This window comes from Lepisma saccharinum, chromosome 3, assembly GCF_977018435.1.
Source record: "Lepisma saccharinum chromosome 3, izLepSacc3.1, whole genome shotgun sequence".
NCBI lineage: Eukaryota > Metazoa > Arthropoda > Insecta > Zygentoma > Lepismatidae > Lepisma > Lepisma saccharinum.
The window spans coordinates 73475899-73491292 of NC_139231.1; the positions used below are offsets into that span (position 1 = coordinate 73475899).

A 15394-nucleotide genomic window follows, 5' to 3' on the forward strand; every position below is an offset into this window, starting at 1 on the left:
ATGTAAAATGGTATACAGTAAAACAAGAAGAAGACAAGAAAACATGGCTTTTAAACTTTCAGTATAATGATACGTTAGTAAAATAATGCCGCTAATCAAACTGAAAAAAAAAAAAAATCATCTCACTGAAAGACTTCAATTACAGTAACGAAAAAATTCGTAAATTACAGACAAAAATGACTTTACTGATCATTTTCCACCCGTGTGTGTACGGGAGAGGACGAAGAGAGAGAGATATACAGAGAAAGGGGGTTCATTCGATTACCTAATGATCAACAATGTTTACTGAAAGAGACTGTCAGGTGACAATTACTTCAAACATATTTTTTATTTCAGAGACAAAAGTTTGCTTCAAGTCCCTCATGCTTACAGTTTCCACTGGAATCCGAACCAGTGAGACTCCACTGAGGATCGAACCCGGGACCCTTTGATAAGACAACAGCGTTACCGTTCTCCACCGAGGCGGCTCAGTATTTTATTTCACTGGCAATATTTATTATGGAGGGGATTTCAATTTCAAGTAACGTGCAAGAAGTTCGACACACAAACGCTAGAATTCTAAATTCAAGGAGTTTGGGGAAGCGGGGATTATGAAGAAAAAATAGGACATTGCCTGCCCTCTTACCGGAAAACATGCTCCGACGCCTTGACGACCTGCCAGCCGAGAAACGTCAAACCATTACTTTGCATGGTACTTTGTTTTCTGAAGAGAATAACACGCTCTTCGATGCGAACTACACACCGCCCGCCAGCTTCAGCGCCGCGTCTATTTATAAATGCTCAACCTGTTGAAGGGAGGTGGGAAATTGATCGACATCTACAACAAAGGTGATACGGGCGCTGCAGCGAAGCAATGACGAGACATTACACGTGGATGAACAGAATTGCAAAACAGTTCAGCAAGTCAATTTCGCAGATATTCAGCAAACCACTGGGTTCACTGCCCGCTAAAGTTCTGAATTGATTTTACAATGTCTGGTAATAATATTTATATTAATGGAGCGGAAATAAAAGCGAAGTTGTCGTATATCCATCCTTAATTGAACAGTTGGGCTCTCGCGTAACCAAATGGTTAGCGTCCTCTCCTTTCGTGCGAGCGGTCCCGGATTCGATTTCCGGTGTGAGCCCCAGAATATTGACGACCCAGCATTGTTTGATTTAATTTGATTTTTGTTACTTCGCGTCGCTTTTCTGTACTTTTGGCTAATCACGACGATGAGGATGAGTGATGATGAAATTGATTAAAAACACTCACAAAGAACACCGGTAGCAACTTGAAAGGACAAGTATGGAATGCATCAGGTATGCTGATCCTCACCCAACCCCTTCTTATGCTGATTATTTTATTCAAATTATTTTAAACAGAAAAGTTTACGGGAAAAAATGCAAAATAAAACCTTCTTATTAATTTCACTTTCGCGTTATAGTCATTGGCAATAAAAATAGGACACCTAGATCATGAAATATTCGCTTCCCTGCAAGGCGATGTGTGTGTTGCTTAACTCTACGGCGGAGATGCAAGTTCCCATTGAAACTTTGCTATTACAATCCACTTATCGCAGTAGACTTGGACAACACGCAACGCTTTGCAGGGAAGCTAGTTTTCAGAATCTAGGTGTCCCGTTTTATTGCCGGTGACTATAACGCGAAAGTGAAATTAATAAAAAGGTTTTATTTTGCATTTTTTCCCGTAAACATATGCTATGTGGAACCTGAATCATCCTCCACCCCTCTCCTGCCAAACTCATTCTCTGGATTGCAAAATGCACTGGAGTAATGTAAAAATTAAAGGAGCTTTCAGACAGAAGCGACAAGCAAGCGAGTTTCGCACTGAAGTTACAAGCGACACGGGCCATTTCATCCAATAAGAGGGCATTAACCGGGTATGCGCAAAACAACATACAGACACGAAGCATTGCATTGATAAAGGGCCTAATCCGAGCGGCAAGCGACACGCGCAGCTTGTTGTGCATTTATTTCTGATGGTTGGTTTCCAATAGACACGTGTCGTTTCAGTCTGAAATCTCGGTATATTTGTTATAACAATGCATCTTGGCACCAGATAGTAACTAGAGATTTCAGAGTCCGGAGCGAGAGAATCTGGTGCCCTTCTCACCGAATTGGAGCAAATGTTACTTTCCTACACGCCTTTTAATATTCGCCCGCGAAAATAATTACATGATATTTTGAGTTATGCGCACGTGGCTAGCTACAACATAATTAATTCTTGTCTCCAGCAAAGTACACTTAGGAGGGCATACGACAAGTTCAAAATGCTCATTTTTCATATTTATTTCGGCACAGAGAGATAAGGTAATGGTATTTATAATATAACATTGCAAAAATTATACATGTGCTTTAAATATAACTCGAAGTATTTCCAGATTTTCAAAACGCCCCTACTATAGCATTAGCTATTACTGGGTGGTTGGAACATAACACGAACAAATCGGATACAATAACTTTATAAACAATCAGTATAAATTTTAAGCAACTCTTGGAAAAACTTGTATTGCGGGCGAAACGGGCAAGAACATTCTTTGGAACTATGTCTTTGGAAATTGACAATAACACTGAATTCTGATTTAATAGGGCATCACGTAGTTTACTCTTTTCCAACTTTTTCTAGTTTTTGCTCACTGGTTCATCGGTCGGTGGATGGTTGCAACACTACTAAACCAGACTCCTTTCAAAAATCGGGAGCTAAACTGGAAATTTAGTAGTCTGTGCCTGATTAATAAAAGATGAGGAGCACATGCACTTATTCAGTACTTGCTATTCGAAGGTAAGGAAGGCCCCTATAAAAATGCAGGGGTTCTTGGTTGGAATCACGAATAAGGCATGATTATTCATGCGAGTGCACATCTCCATCCACGCGATTAACCCAAAGGTAGAAAATCAATCCATCATTTCCCACCCCAAGTTATCTGGAGATAAACATAAACGGTAGATAAGCTACATAAAGTCGTTTATTAAATCGATTACATAGTGTATCATCAAGGTTCAATTCAAGCAATTTCCCATGATACTCCCTTCTGGCCAATTCCTGGTGTACAGTCAGAGAAAGTAGTTCTTGGGCCATGAGACCTACGATATCGTAACATCTTAAAGCCTGTTGTCTATACAACCCAAATAACAAAATAGTCGCTTAGGTTTTCCTGGTGAACCTGGCTTCTCGGGAACGATTGAGTAGCTATTGACAGCAGCGGGAGTCATACCCCCAGGCCCAGCCATAACAAACAACAGCTGGGTGCCGTGAGACCACCAGAAAAAGTTTCAGGAATTTGTTTCTTAACAACAGCTACTCGTAAGGAAATGTTCTCGTTACTGATATTAGAGTCATTGCCAAGAACGTTCACTGAAATGGTGGTTTTCATCGAATCATCATCGCGCAAAACACATGCTGTCAACCAACAAGTTCTTGAAAAAGATTGGAGTTAAAACTACTTGACAAATGATAAGACGAATCGATATTCATTAGTCCCAACTTAGAATTTTGTGTAAGGCATGGATCATCATGTCCTATCATCCATTTCATAGCTGCATTAATCATTCTCATCGTCTTTGTTGACGCAAGTGCTAGAAAAAGCAATATAAAATAAGTAAAATTAAGAAATAACATTTTCAGCGATTTCACGCAGCGACTCAGTTGAATGTAGACAAAGTTTCATTAATCGGGAACCAAGGGCCCCTTCGTTCTGCTTCATTGTCATTTTCCCTCCATTTTGCCTGCCGCGATTAACCTGATGTTGATTAATGCAATATTAATTAAAACAACCAACCAGCGAAACAATCCACAGAGTGCACCAAAGCGGCGCATATCATGAATAGGTAAACTATGTGATATTATGCTAATTTAGTAACAAAATGTGAATTTTGGGGGGTTCAGTTAAGTGGCTGCACATCCATTACGTAATCGCGATATCATCAAATTGTGTGAAACGTGTCTACACCTAACAGTTGGGCTGAAAAGTTCGTAGGCTGACTTATAAATGGCGTTACTAGAATTAAATCCATGTGATTTTTACTTAGTACTAACCTTCAAAAGATACGTGTATAAATTTCACAGCTGCCGGATAATTAGTTCGTGAGATATAGCATTGTGAGTGAAGTAGCTTTTGTTATTGTGAAAAAATGGATAAAAAAGAATTTCGTGTGTTAATAAAGCATTGCTTTTTGGCGAAAAAAAATACTGTTGAAGCCAAGGCTTGCCTTGATAAACATTATTCGGACTCTGCACCAGGAAAATCAACCGTTGAGAAGTGGTTTGCTAAATTTAAACGAGGCGAAATGACGCCCCAAAGAGGCTGTTACCGACTAAAACATAAAAAAAGTCCACAAAATAATAATTTTAAATGATCGTAAAGTGAAGTTGATCGAGATAGCTGAGACTTTAAAAATATCAAAGGAACGTGTTGGACATATTGTGCATGAATATTTGAACATGCGAAAGCTGTGTGCAAAATGGGTGCCGCGCGTGCTCACAATCGATCAAAAGCAACAACGTTTTGATGATTCGGAACAATGTTTAGCGATATTCAACCGTAATAAAATTGCTTCCCCATCCACCATATTCTCCAGATCTGGCCCCCAGTGACTTTTTCCTGTTTGCAGACCTTAAAAGAATGCTCGCTGGAAAAAAAATTAGCACTGATGAAGATGTTATCGCCGAAACTGAGGCCTATTTTGAGGCTAAAGATAAATCGTACTATAAAAATGGCATCGAAAAATTGTATGACCGCTATAATCGTTGTATCGCCCTCGAAGGCAACTATATTGAATAATAAAATCGAATTTTGTCAAAAAAATATTTTTTACTATGTTAGCCTACGAACTTTTCAGCCCAACTGTTACGTAAAGTGTGTCGGTCCCCGTGATGGAATATTTAGCGCTAAGCCCGGGCTTTAAGATCAAATTTGTTTTGTTATTGTTTTTATTATTAATTACCTCAGTTTTCTTCCTCTGAAGTTAAATTACACTGGGGAACAAGAAAAAGATTTTATTTTGTGGCATAAAGTTTAATAACAGTTTCAGCACACAAAACAGCTGTGATTGCCAATTGTATGATTGGTTCAGTTGAATTGACTCCAGTTTAAAAAATAAACACACCATGGAAAATGTAGGAGGTAAAATTACTCCACGCTTTTCTCGGTAATATCAAAATTTGATAATGGGCTGAAATTAAGAAACTTATTAATATATTTTTAAATTGTTGCCAGGCAACTTATGAAGCATTGCTAGGCAATATATCTCCTATGTTTGTGGGATAGTCGTGCTAGAGAAAAGCATTGGCCGATAAAAGTTTGGCCCCCAAAGGGAAAATATTACAGTGGGAAAAGCTAATATCATTTATGAACCGCTGATAGATAGGGACAAAATCATCCTTCCGGCACTGCGTATTAAACTTGGGTTGATAAAACAGTTTGTCAAGGCCTTAGATACAAGTGCTGATTGTTTCAAATATATATGCCACACTTTTTCAGGACTAAGTATATAAAAATTAAAGGCAGGAATCTTTGACGAACCACAAATTCGTACACTTATAAATGATGCCAATTTTACATGTCTTACATCGAATCTGAGGCCTGGCTGAGCTTTCTGTCCGTCGTCAAAAACTTTTGGGGGAATCACAGAGCAGAAAACTACCACGATATAGTTGGAAATATGTTGAAAAATTTTTAGAAATTGGGAGCTAATATGAGTGTGAAGATACATTTTCTACATAGCCACATTGACAGATTCCCTGAGAACCTTGGTGATTTTAGTGAAGAACAGGGAGAAAGGTTCCATCAGGATATAAGGATAATGGAAGAAAGGTACCAGGGACGGTGGGATCGCCACATGATGGCCGACTACTGTTGGAGCTTACAGAGGGAATGTCCTAAAAAGCAATACAGCAGGAAATCGTATAGAAAACGTTTCACATAGTTTGTTACTTCAATGTGTACATATTTTCTTAATTATTGTGATCATAGGCCTATATGAATTTATTTTTATAATAATTATTGTAATCACAAAAAGAAATATTAAATTATTGTTGGAAGTTCATTTATATGTATGTCTTATGTTTCCGCCATTTTGATTTAGTTGCATGTATTTCATACATTAGAGCCAATTCAGGAAATATATTATTATATCATTATTCAGCAGCATGAAATCGCCCTAAATTAGCTCTCAAACACTGTGCCGCAATTTCACTGTTCCCCAGTGTTATTCATGACGACGATTTATGATTACATTTAGACATGAATGAACATACACAATAAACCCATTTTGATCGGAACTCGAACTCTGAACCTTGTTCGACCAGAAATACAAATATCCATAAGGCATGAGTGTTTCATTGGAGATGTTCCTCTACTCCCGTCATTTTATCACTAATATATTTCTTTATTATACAATAATAAATCACAACTGCCTAAAAATAAATATTATTTCGCATTTTCACATGCATATGTTTTTTTACGGTTAGAGTGTGAACTGGCACCTGTTTATTTAGATTGTTCTTTGTTTCGTGTGTAATTAAAGATAGGAAAAGTGCTTGTGGAACGATTAGGGATATAAGAATTCAGTCCGTGACGGAGTGGTTAGCGCCGTGCGCTACGATGTGTGATGTCCTGGGTTCGAATCCCGTCGTGCGTATGGGTGCGCTTTGTGTGTGCCCCTTCATCAATTTCGTCATATCATTCATCCTCGTCGTCGCGATTAGCAAAAGGTGAAAGAAAAACGACACTAAGAAAATAAAAAGAGGTTATAAGAATTTTAACCACTGTTATTTTTTAAAGAGATTTACCAACCATTTATATGATCTAACAGACTACACGCTACCCTGAAGACTGAGGCAGATTCAGCCTCCGAAACGTAGGTAAATCTCTTTAAAAAATAACAGTGGTTAAAAGTCCAAAAACTAGAATGAATAAATCACCACTGATTAGCTACAAAGGTGGTTATAAGAAGAATTCTTATTTCCGGACATTTCCTAGATTTTAGAGTTGTGTCTGGCCTCCGGAAGGAATTTGAAAGAAATCACAAATGTCTTATACGCGTATGTATTTTGGGCATCACATAACTTCAAATTAGATTGAGAAACAGAAAATCTGAGGGGTGCCTGAGATAACGTGGTTCCTTGGAGAAGTATGCTTAAATCGAAGAGTGTGCATGGTTGCTACTGGATGTTCGGAAAAACAATTACAATCCCAGCTCTGATATTACTTCCCGATTTTCTAGATCCGGAAAAGTCCGGATATATGTATAAAAATGCTTACTTTGTGAAGTGATACTATAAGTGTCGGTAATTTGTTCGAAGTAACAAGTTTCATTCCAGAAATTATATAAACAGTCCTTATTGGAGAAATAAGGCACAACATTCTGTTTCCCCCCAGTGTATAGTAGTTTTTAACATTTTTCAGTAAACAAGAACTTCCAGACTTTGTTTACGAAATTGTGAACTTTTTCCTTCCCAAATTCATGGATTGTTTTCCCTTCCTGGCCCCGTCTCGACGAAAAACGTTCTGTCTTGTATACACAAGTTGAAATCAGATACGGTCGTGCTATTAATTAGCAGCTGAGGAATTTTGAACTCAACCGTTCACTTCAACATTAATTTTTCAGCTGAAGATGTGTCATATTCTCGTCATATACTAAGATGTCCTAGTAACTTATTATATTGAATGCAAATGCGTTCGTGTCCAACATTTTGAGACAATTTGTCCTACTTTCCGCTGAAGAGTGATCTGATAGCCCTGTGTGTGATGAAAACTGTTTTTACTCAATTTCTGATATAATTTATACCAGCATTTCCTTCAACTTTTATTACCTTGTTATTACCTCCAATGCTTACACGACTTTTCCTTCGTGCTTGACCTTTTGGTTCAGAAATGTTTACAACACCCCCCCCCCCCTATTCAGCGTGTAAATAGCAGACAATAAAACACTGGAATACCATAATGTATACAACTTGTTTACTACATATTTTACAAAAATATTACAATGTTAGCTTGATATAACTGTACGAAATAAAATACCTGTTTTATACGCACACTGGAACGAGCGCAGGTCTGCTGAGAGTCACTCCGGCAGTGAAGGTCACTGATCGAAGCAGTTGGTGCTTGCTTGCTACAAACAGGCGCCTTATCTTTGCTTAAGGAAACACGGAAATCTTCGTTACTTTCTTTTCGCCAGACTAATGGTGAACATTTACAGGAACGTAAGGAGTAGTATCGTATTCTATTGGAATTAAATTTCGTGACGTTTAAAATATATCATAACAATATGTAAATCTCTGACCTACACTGAACTTATGTTAAAAGTTTCATTGACATGTGAAAGCGGAAATTTAGAGATCCTTCTTCCTTACGATTTCTAAACAACCGAAGAGTGTGGTGAACGTGAAACTACTTATTGTTCGCAACACCGTTATGTATTATACAAACTGTCTCTAATCAAAACCCCTATTACATCAAGGGAAGTGATTTTTAAGACAATTCTACCACGTATCCAACGTAACCAATATTCAGATTGATTCCAAGCTTCTGTTTGGTTTATTTGGTGTTGCATTTTTACCTCTTGCGATAATCGAGACGATGAATTCGTAATGATACGAATGCAATGCTACATCTAAGCCTCACCAGGTTTCGAACCTGGATCCTCTGGTTTTGTAGAGAGTTACGGTGAATTTGATTTTTATTTTCATTTGGTATTTTAAGTGCACTATGCACAGTAAGGCTAATGGAGACTTCATCTACAGTTTAAAGTGAGATCCGAACCACTATTGTCTCCACCGGGTATCGAACCGGGGACTCCGATTACAAGGCGACTCCGCTACTATTGCGCCATCGGGAAGGGAAAAAAAGTTACGGTGACTACGGTAATGAAGAATTGAAAGTAGCATAACGACTAAGCTATTCGTTAGTCAATGAATATTATGAATGTCAGTTCAAATTGGAAAAATACTACGAAATTTCCAGAGTGCGTTACAAATCGTTAATTTTTCTCTTTCCACACATTACTTTGCTACTAGATATTTACATGCTAAGATGTAGAAAGTGCTACATTTTCAGTGTGTGGAATTGAGATTTATTTCTGAGAATGGAGTAGTGGGAAAAGGATCACCTCACATGTTTGGATTATACCCCACCCCACACACACAAAGGATATCGACTGTTGTTCTTATAAGGAAATATAACATGTATGAATTGTGTCAAGAACAATTGGAGCCTATTCACATCCCTACGAAACTTGGAAGAAAGCCCACTTAGAGATTGGGAAGTTCTGTTCCGACAAAATCGGAATGTATAGTAAATTAAAAAGCAAAGTGCTACCGTGTGCTTTGCACCAAACCATGAAGGCATGTAGGGGGTGTGGAGTTAGGGCCCCAAGCTTTCTTCATCAGGCCGAAGGTGGGGTTGGTTGAACAGGTGGACAAAATTCCGATTCTCCCCCGTCGGTGATCGAACTCAGATCTCTCGCATGATAATAAAACGCCCTAACGACTGAGCTACAGCGGCACATATAGTATATATAGTAGTAGCGTATGAAATTCATGCAAGAATTGTTTAGTGTTTCGTTCAACGTTTTTAGGCGAATTATTTTCGGATATATAACATGTAGCTCTTGTCGGTTGTGCGACCTGGCTTGAGAAAAGGCGATTTTCTGACGAACAACATTCAACCTGTCAAGTCACGTGACTATCCTACATTTTCTGTGCCTGTTGGGTTTTGCATGAAAGACGAGTTGTTCTTGAGACAAACAGAATCACCCGATAACCTCAAGGTGCAATGTGTGTTGCCTACCCTTCCGGCATTATTTACTGCCATTAAAGTCTTATGGGGAAGAAATTTTCCCACCACTGTACGTTACTTGTATATTTGAACACTCGAGACAGGATCGAAAGACCACAGTGTAAAGTAAAGGAAACTTACAGAGAGCACTTTTATACACACATTCTGTTGAATTAGCAGGATGAAACAAATTTAGGTTTAGTGATTATCTTCCATAAAACACTTATGCTAACAAAACATGCAACGTGAATGGTAAACAATATATTTAGGATTAGATCTACACAAAGAAAATGTCCCGAGATACATCATCTCAGAGTTAAGCCGAGGAAAAAGCAGGCTTTGAAATACGGGAACAGATAATACGAGCTGTCGGGAAGAAGAATTACAAAAATTACATTCTGTGACTAAGTTAATTGCGAGAACGATTTCATGAAATGGATATAAAAGAATTTTAAAAATTATCAACTATTTAAATGACTTCCCGTGCACTGTTTATGCCCAACACAGCATTCTTCCAGTTCCAGGCTTATTTCTTTAAATTAACGAACGCATTTTCCCAGGACTAACTCTGAGGGAATTAATTTGTGTCAAAGTGCACTCCGTGCTCAGCTCAGATGGGCTGATCGGTACTAGCCCTACAGTTTTAAGTGGGATCTGGGCCTCTACTAAGAATCAAACCCGGGGACATGGTTACTGGACTAGAGCGTTAGTCAGTACACTATCAGGGAAGCCCTATTAACTTTTCACCTTCACGTATGTGTGTAAAATTGGGCACATCTTTAAATAAACAAGGAATACTCTTAGAATTTTCTTCTCCCCACCACTAGCCAGGGCTTTGCGTGCAACAGTTGGACAATGTGGCATTGTTATTACATCACGTGACAATGAAGGACAGCACGTCAGAGCACATGCACGAGGAAGACTCACCTAAAAGGGCAGGCAGCTGACGAGGTATCGCCGAGAATCCGCCGTAAACGTGCAAGGGAACCTGGTTCGCGTCCTGGGGAGGGCTTTCTAGCTGCAGGAAGGAGCGGGGACGGCCGAGGTCAAGGTCGCATATCTCCCCGGCGAGGTCAAGTCCGCTGTGAAAGCTGGGGCTCTTGGGTAATCCGCCTGCGCCGCTGTCCCTGTAGAACATAGGGCGCGGCGCCTCGCTCGTCCGATTCTGGTGAACCATGCCGGCGGCCTCCTTGCTGCACTCGACGCCACAGGAGAGACGACAGGAACCCCGCTCCTCCACCTGGCAACACAGAGGCGCCTTCAGCTTTTCGACGGCGCGCGCCGAGGGCAGGAGGGTGAGTGACAGCCGCTACGCCACGCCCGCATCCGGCGTTGCCAAACGCGACGGCGATCAATGAGAATCACCGTGCAGGATTGCTAATCTACCTTGTTTCCCCCCAAAACACCTCTGTTCACGACACAGGCATCAGTTCGTGTCCTGTTTGGAGACTTGACTGCTCAACAACACTGTTTAACACGATGATACCATCACACCACGGAACAACAACAAATACCCATAAAGGCACTACCGTAAAGTTTCTGCTATGAAAATACTAAAATCGAATCCACCACATTCACTTTCAACTTCACTGTGTTAACTCAACTCACAATTTTGATCCAAACACCACCAAAATCTCACAATTTATTTCCTCCACCGATTGGGTCACTGACCTTGTTTATCAACAAACACGACACGCTGAACCAAACCTATGAAATCTTAGATCTTGTCGCTCTTCTTTCCCCACACGAGACAGTGTATTAGGTAAATGCCTCGCACTGTAAATAGCACTGAAAACGCAGAAGAGCCATTACGCACGTAAAATACTTGGGAACTGTCAACACACTTTACCTACGGTCAATTTGGTCAGAAGTGACATTTTTCACTACAGGGGTAGGAACACAACTTTTGGGGAGAGACACTGTACTGGCGATTTTAAATATTGGGTCACTGTCTTCTACTTTTTGTGTTGGCCAAAACGATACCTGGAGCAGAACCTGATCTGTCATGGGACGCTCGCTTCCATAGCCCGGGGGTTGGGAAAAGCTTGAAAAGATGCTGCAAAGATGATCTTGAGAGAAGCGATGGGACTTAAATGAGCACCTTCCGCTATATCTCGAGAGCACGACGCACACTCACTAACGACACACGCACATTAATCGCACAAGATAAAGAAATCCAGAATCACCCGTGCCCAAGACTGCAGCCAGAGAATCATTCTCCATCTCATCTCCCTTCTCTCATCTCATCTTCCCTCAGGACTGGACCACCTAGTTTCCACTTCTTCCGCTAGAGTGCAGGCGGCATCACAACGGCACACTCCGTACGCACCTCCGTGCGGTGAATGACGAAAGCAAAATCGCACACATCCCCCCCCCCCCATACTCTTTCCGCAGCTTGATTGAAGGGGAGAAGATCAGTCTGCTCTGTGCACAAGCTGCTAGCTTAGAGCTACAGTTCGGTGAAGTTCGAAATCTCATCACTAGAGATCGGACTTTTGTACACTGGATGCAAAAGTATGACTAGGCAAATTTTTCATCGCCATTTTCATTAATACTTTTCTTGCAGCTTGAACCTCACACTGAGTAAAACAAAATGAATAAACATGGGGATGGACAATTTTCCTGGTAATACTTATGAATCCCACTTTGCATAAATATGGAGCAAAATGTGAAATCGTGAAGTAAAATTGCGCAAACATGTAAGTTCTAAAAATTAATATTTATTGCACTTAGTCGAGCTTTCTAAATATTTGTTAAGAACTACATGTTCTTGACAAACACCAAATGAATACAAAGAAGAAACGATTCTCTAAAAATATTTTAAACACGTCAAAACAACGTGTTTATGCAAATCAGAAGAAATGGGAAGGGGGGTCAGCCTTTGTGGCAATGTGGTTGCCTAGCTACTAGGGTTCTAAGTTGCCTGTACAGCCATCCAGGAAAAGGAGTAGAAAAATTACAGTTGCTATGTAAGTAAGTCTGTGCACATAAGTCCTCATGAACTTCTAAAAAAATGTCAAGTTCTCTGTTGATTGCAATTTAATTTGCATGAAAAGAAAAATGCACATTATTTGAAACAGAGATGGATAGACAAACGAAAAAAAACTTCATTAAAAAAAATGTTTGCGTTAATGACCCCCACCTCTATACGCTGTGAAAGTGCGCGGCGACGCGCAGTAGACCGAACTCCTCGCACACGAAATGAGACTGCCAAGTCTCGTCCCTAAATATAATACTCTTCGTACTTCGGTGAGCAGAAAGGTTCCTCCACAATGCTTTTTTTTTTTTTTAACGTGATGTAGAATGGGATACATAAGTATTACCAAGCAAATTGTGCATCACCATGTTTATCTTCTCAGTTTTATTCTAGGAGAGCTTCAAGAATTGATTGAGTTTATTTAACGTTGCATTTCTGCAACTTTTGGCTAATCGCATCGAGGGGGATGAATGGACAATCGCAAACTTACATCAAACACAACACGAGCTCACATATGATTATGCTGGCTGCGAGTTCAGACGCCAGAGCCTTGCTAGTCTGCAAAATACAGTCCAGGGTGTACTACTTGGAAGGGAGGTTGACATTTGGGTGTCTTTGCAAAGGGTCATCCCTTACATCTTGGCTTCAAGAATTGAAACAATATGCCAAAAAAGTTACACAGAACCTGTGCACCAGTACACGTGGAAATCTATTCCTTAAAAACACGTAAGATGCAAGACAAAAATTAATGAAATTAATCATGGACAATTTGCCGAACAATATTTGTGCATTCCACTATACTGCTGACTTGTGCATTCCACTATACTGCTGACCATGTTTCCAAGGTCATACCTTACTGAAGACAAATTTATTTTTATTTCTGGTACAAATTCAGCATTGACCACAATTAATAGCATGCAGAGTACTATTTGCAAGGCAATTCCTCGAAATTCCGTATTTTTACTCCTGCTCGATAAGAAATTACAGGAATTTTCCCTTGAACATTTTTCGAATACACACAGTATATCACACACACACACACACAAAATAGTGCAGTAAAACTTACACACTCACAAAATTTAGCAATTTAAACATCTCGTTTCTACTATATTTACATACAAAGGAGGAACAATGAAACGGGATAGTTTCATTTTGTAGATTGCAGGGTGCACCAGCGGCCCCTGGAGGCCAGTGGTGTGAATGGTTTGTTTCCAGTTTCATCTCCGCAGTTGTGATGGAATTTTCCATTGCGAGCGGTTTTTTGTGTTATACCACAATGCACGTAATTTCCCAGCACAGATGAGCGAGCTTGTTACCTTTTCAACTAATTTTCATTAAGCCTTAAGTTAATAATTAGAAGAAGAACTTGGTTGGTTGTTGTTTTTGCATTATTTAACCAATTATTTTTGTAAATTAACCCCTTCCTCCTTAATACGAATGCAGCACAGATGTTAAGTTTCTGCAACGTAGTTAAGTTTCTGCAACGTAGTTAAGTAGCTGCTATTTTTGTGTGTATTTGAGAGAACGAATATTGCAGTGCAGTAACTAGGGTTCCAATATAATTTTTCTACGCCAATCACTTACATTCGTGTACGCCGGCTCGGTGACACGAGTGTTAAACTTTCGATCTTATCACCGAACTTTACGGGTTCGAATCCTGGCGTGGCCATGGGCACTCATTTAAACCAAATCATCACTCATCCTCATCGCCGTGACTAGCTAAACGTGGCAGAAAAGCGACGAATAACAAAAATACATACGTCTGCAATGAGTACTGTTCACAAGTTTTCTTGCCCGAATTTTCCATCTGGAGACGCGAGCCAAAATGACCAAAATATGGGATTTTGTGAACAATTTTAAGAAGGTATTGAAGAAATTTTTGGGAGTGTGGGTAAATCATTGTACGTTATATCCAGCGTTGGGAATGGTATTGCAAGTATCTCAAAATGGTGTCCCCTAGGGCGCTGGAGAAACGCTTGCGATGTTGCAACATCTTCTGGTGAGGAAGATATGGGGTGACGTGACCTAGGGGCTTGGGTGGTAACATTAAGCAACATCAGAGTAACTGCCAGTTACGTATTAGGAACACTGGAATTTAAAATGAATTAAATTAAGAATTTAAAGTAGAGATCAGCCGAGTGAGCTCCAGTCGGTAGGGCGCATGGGGCGTATGCCACACGGAACAATTATTGATATTAGTTACTTCGCTTTTCTGCATCTTTGCTATTCACGAGGATGAGGATGAATGGTGAAAATATTAAATTGATGAAAAGAAGATCACAGATAAATATGGACAACACAAAACGCAAGCCCCATGGAGGATTATACTTGCTGCGAGTCCAGACGACAGAGCCTCGTTAGCCTACAAAATGCAGTCCAGGGTGTACTACGAGGAAGTGAGGTGGACTTTTGGGTGCCTTTTCAAAAGATCCGACCTTGTATCTGCATAAAGCGGCTCTGGGGTTCACCCAGCTTCTAATAAATGGATACCTGGAAGCAATCTTGTAGAATAAAGGCGGCCGGAGCGTGGTGATGATCATATCACCTCCAAAAACAAAGGGCCAGTACCTTCATATCCATCCACATGCCTTCATGGCACGGTGCAATGACCATGGAAAACTTTATACCTACTGTACAG

General features: G+C 40.0%; 1 protein-coding gene across 8 annotated transcripts in view; it reads right to left on the reverse strand.

Moving 5' to 3' along the window:
- The window catches only part of wrd (Protein phosphatase regulatory B subunit well-rounded), a 223993-nt gene that overhangs the window by 71583 nt on the left and 137016 nt on the right, over positions 1-15394 (reverse strand). Inside the window, exon 1 of one of the 8 annotated variants that reach the window (XM_083118788.1) lies at positions 10707-11988. The exons of the other annotated variants lie outside the window; for them this stretch is intronic. Within the exon in view, the coding sequence (XP_082974914.1) occupies positions 10707-10956 (250 nt within the window). The 5' untranslated portion in view covers positions 10957-11988. Of the gene's footprint in view, positions 1-10706; positions 11989-15394 lie in introns of those variants that run through there. 8 annotated transcript variants of the gene reach the window in all.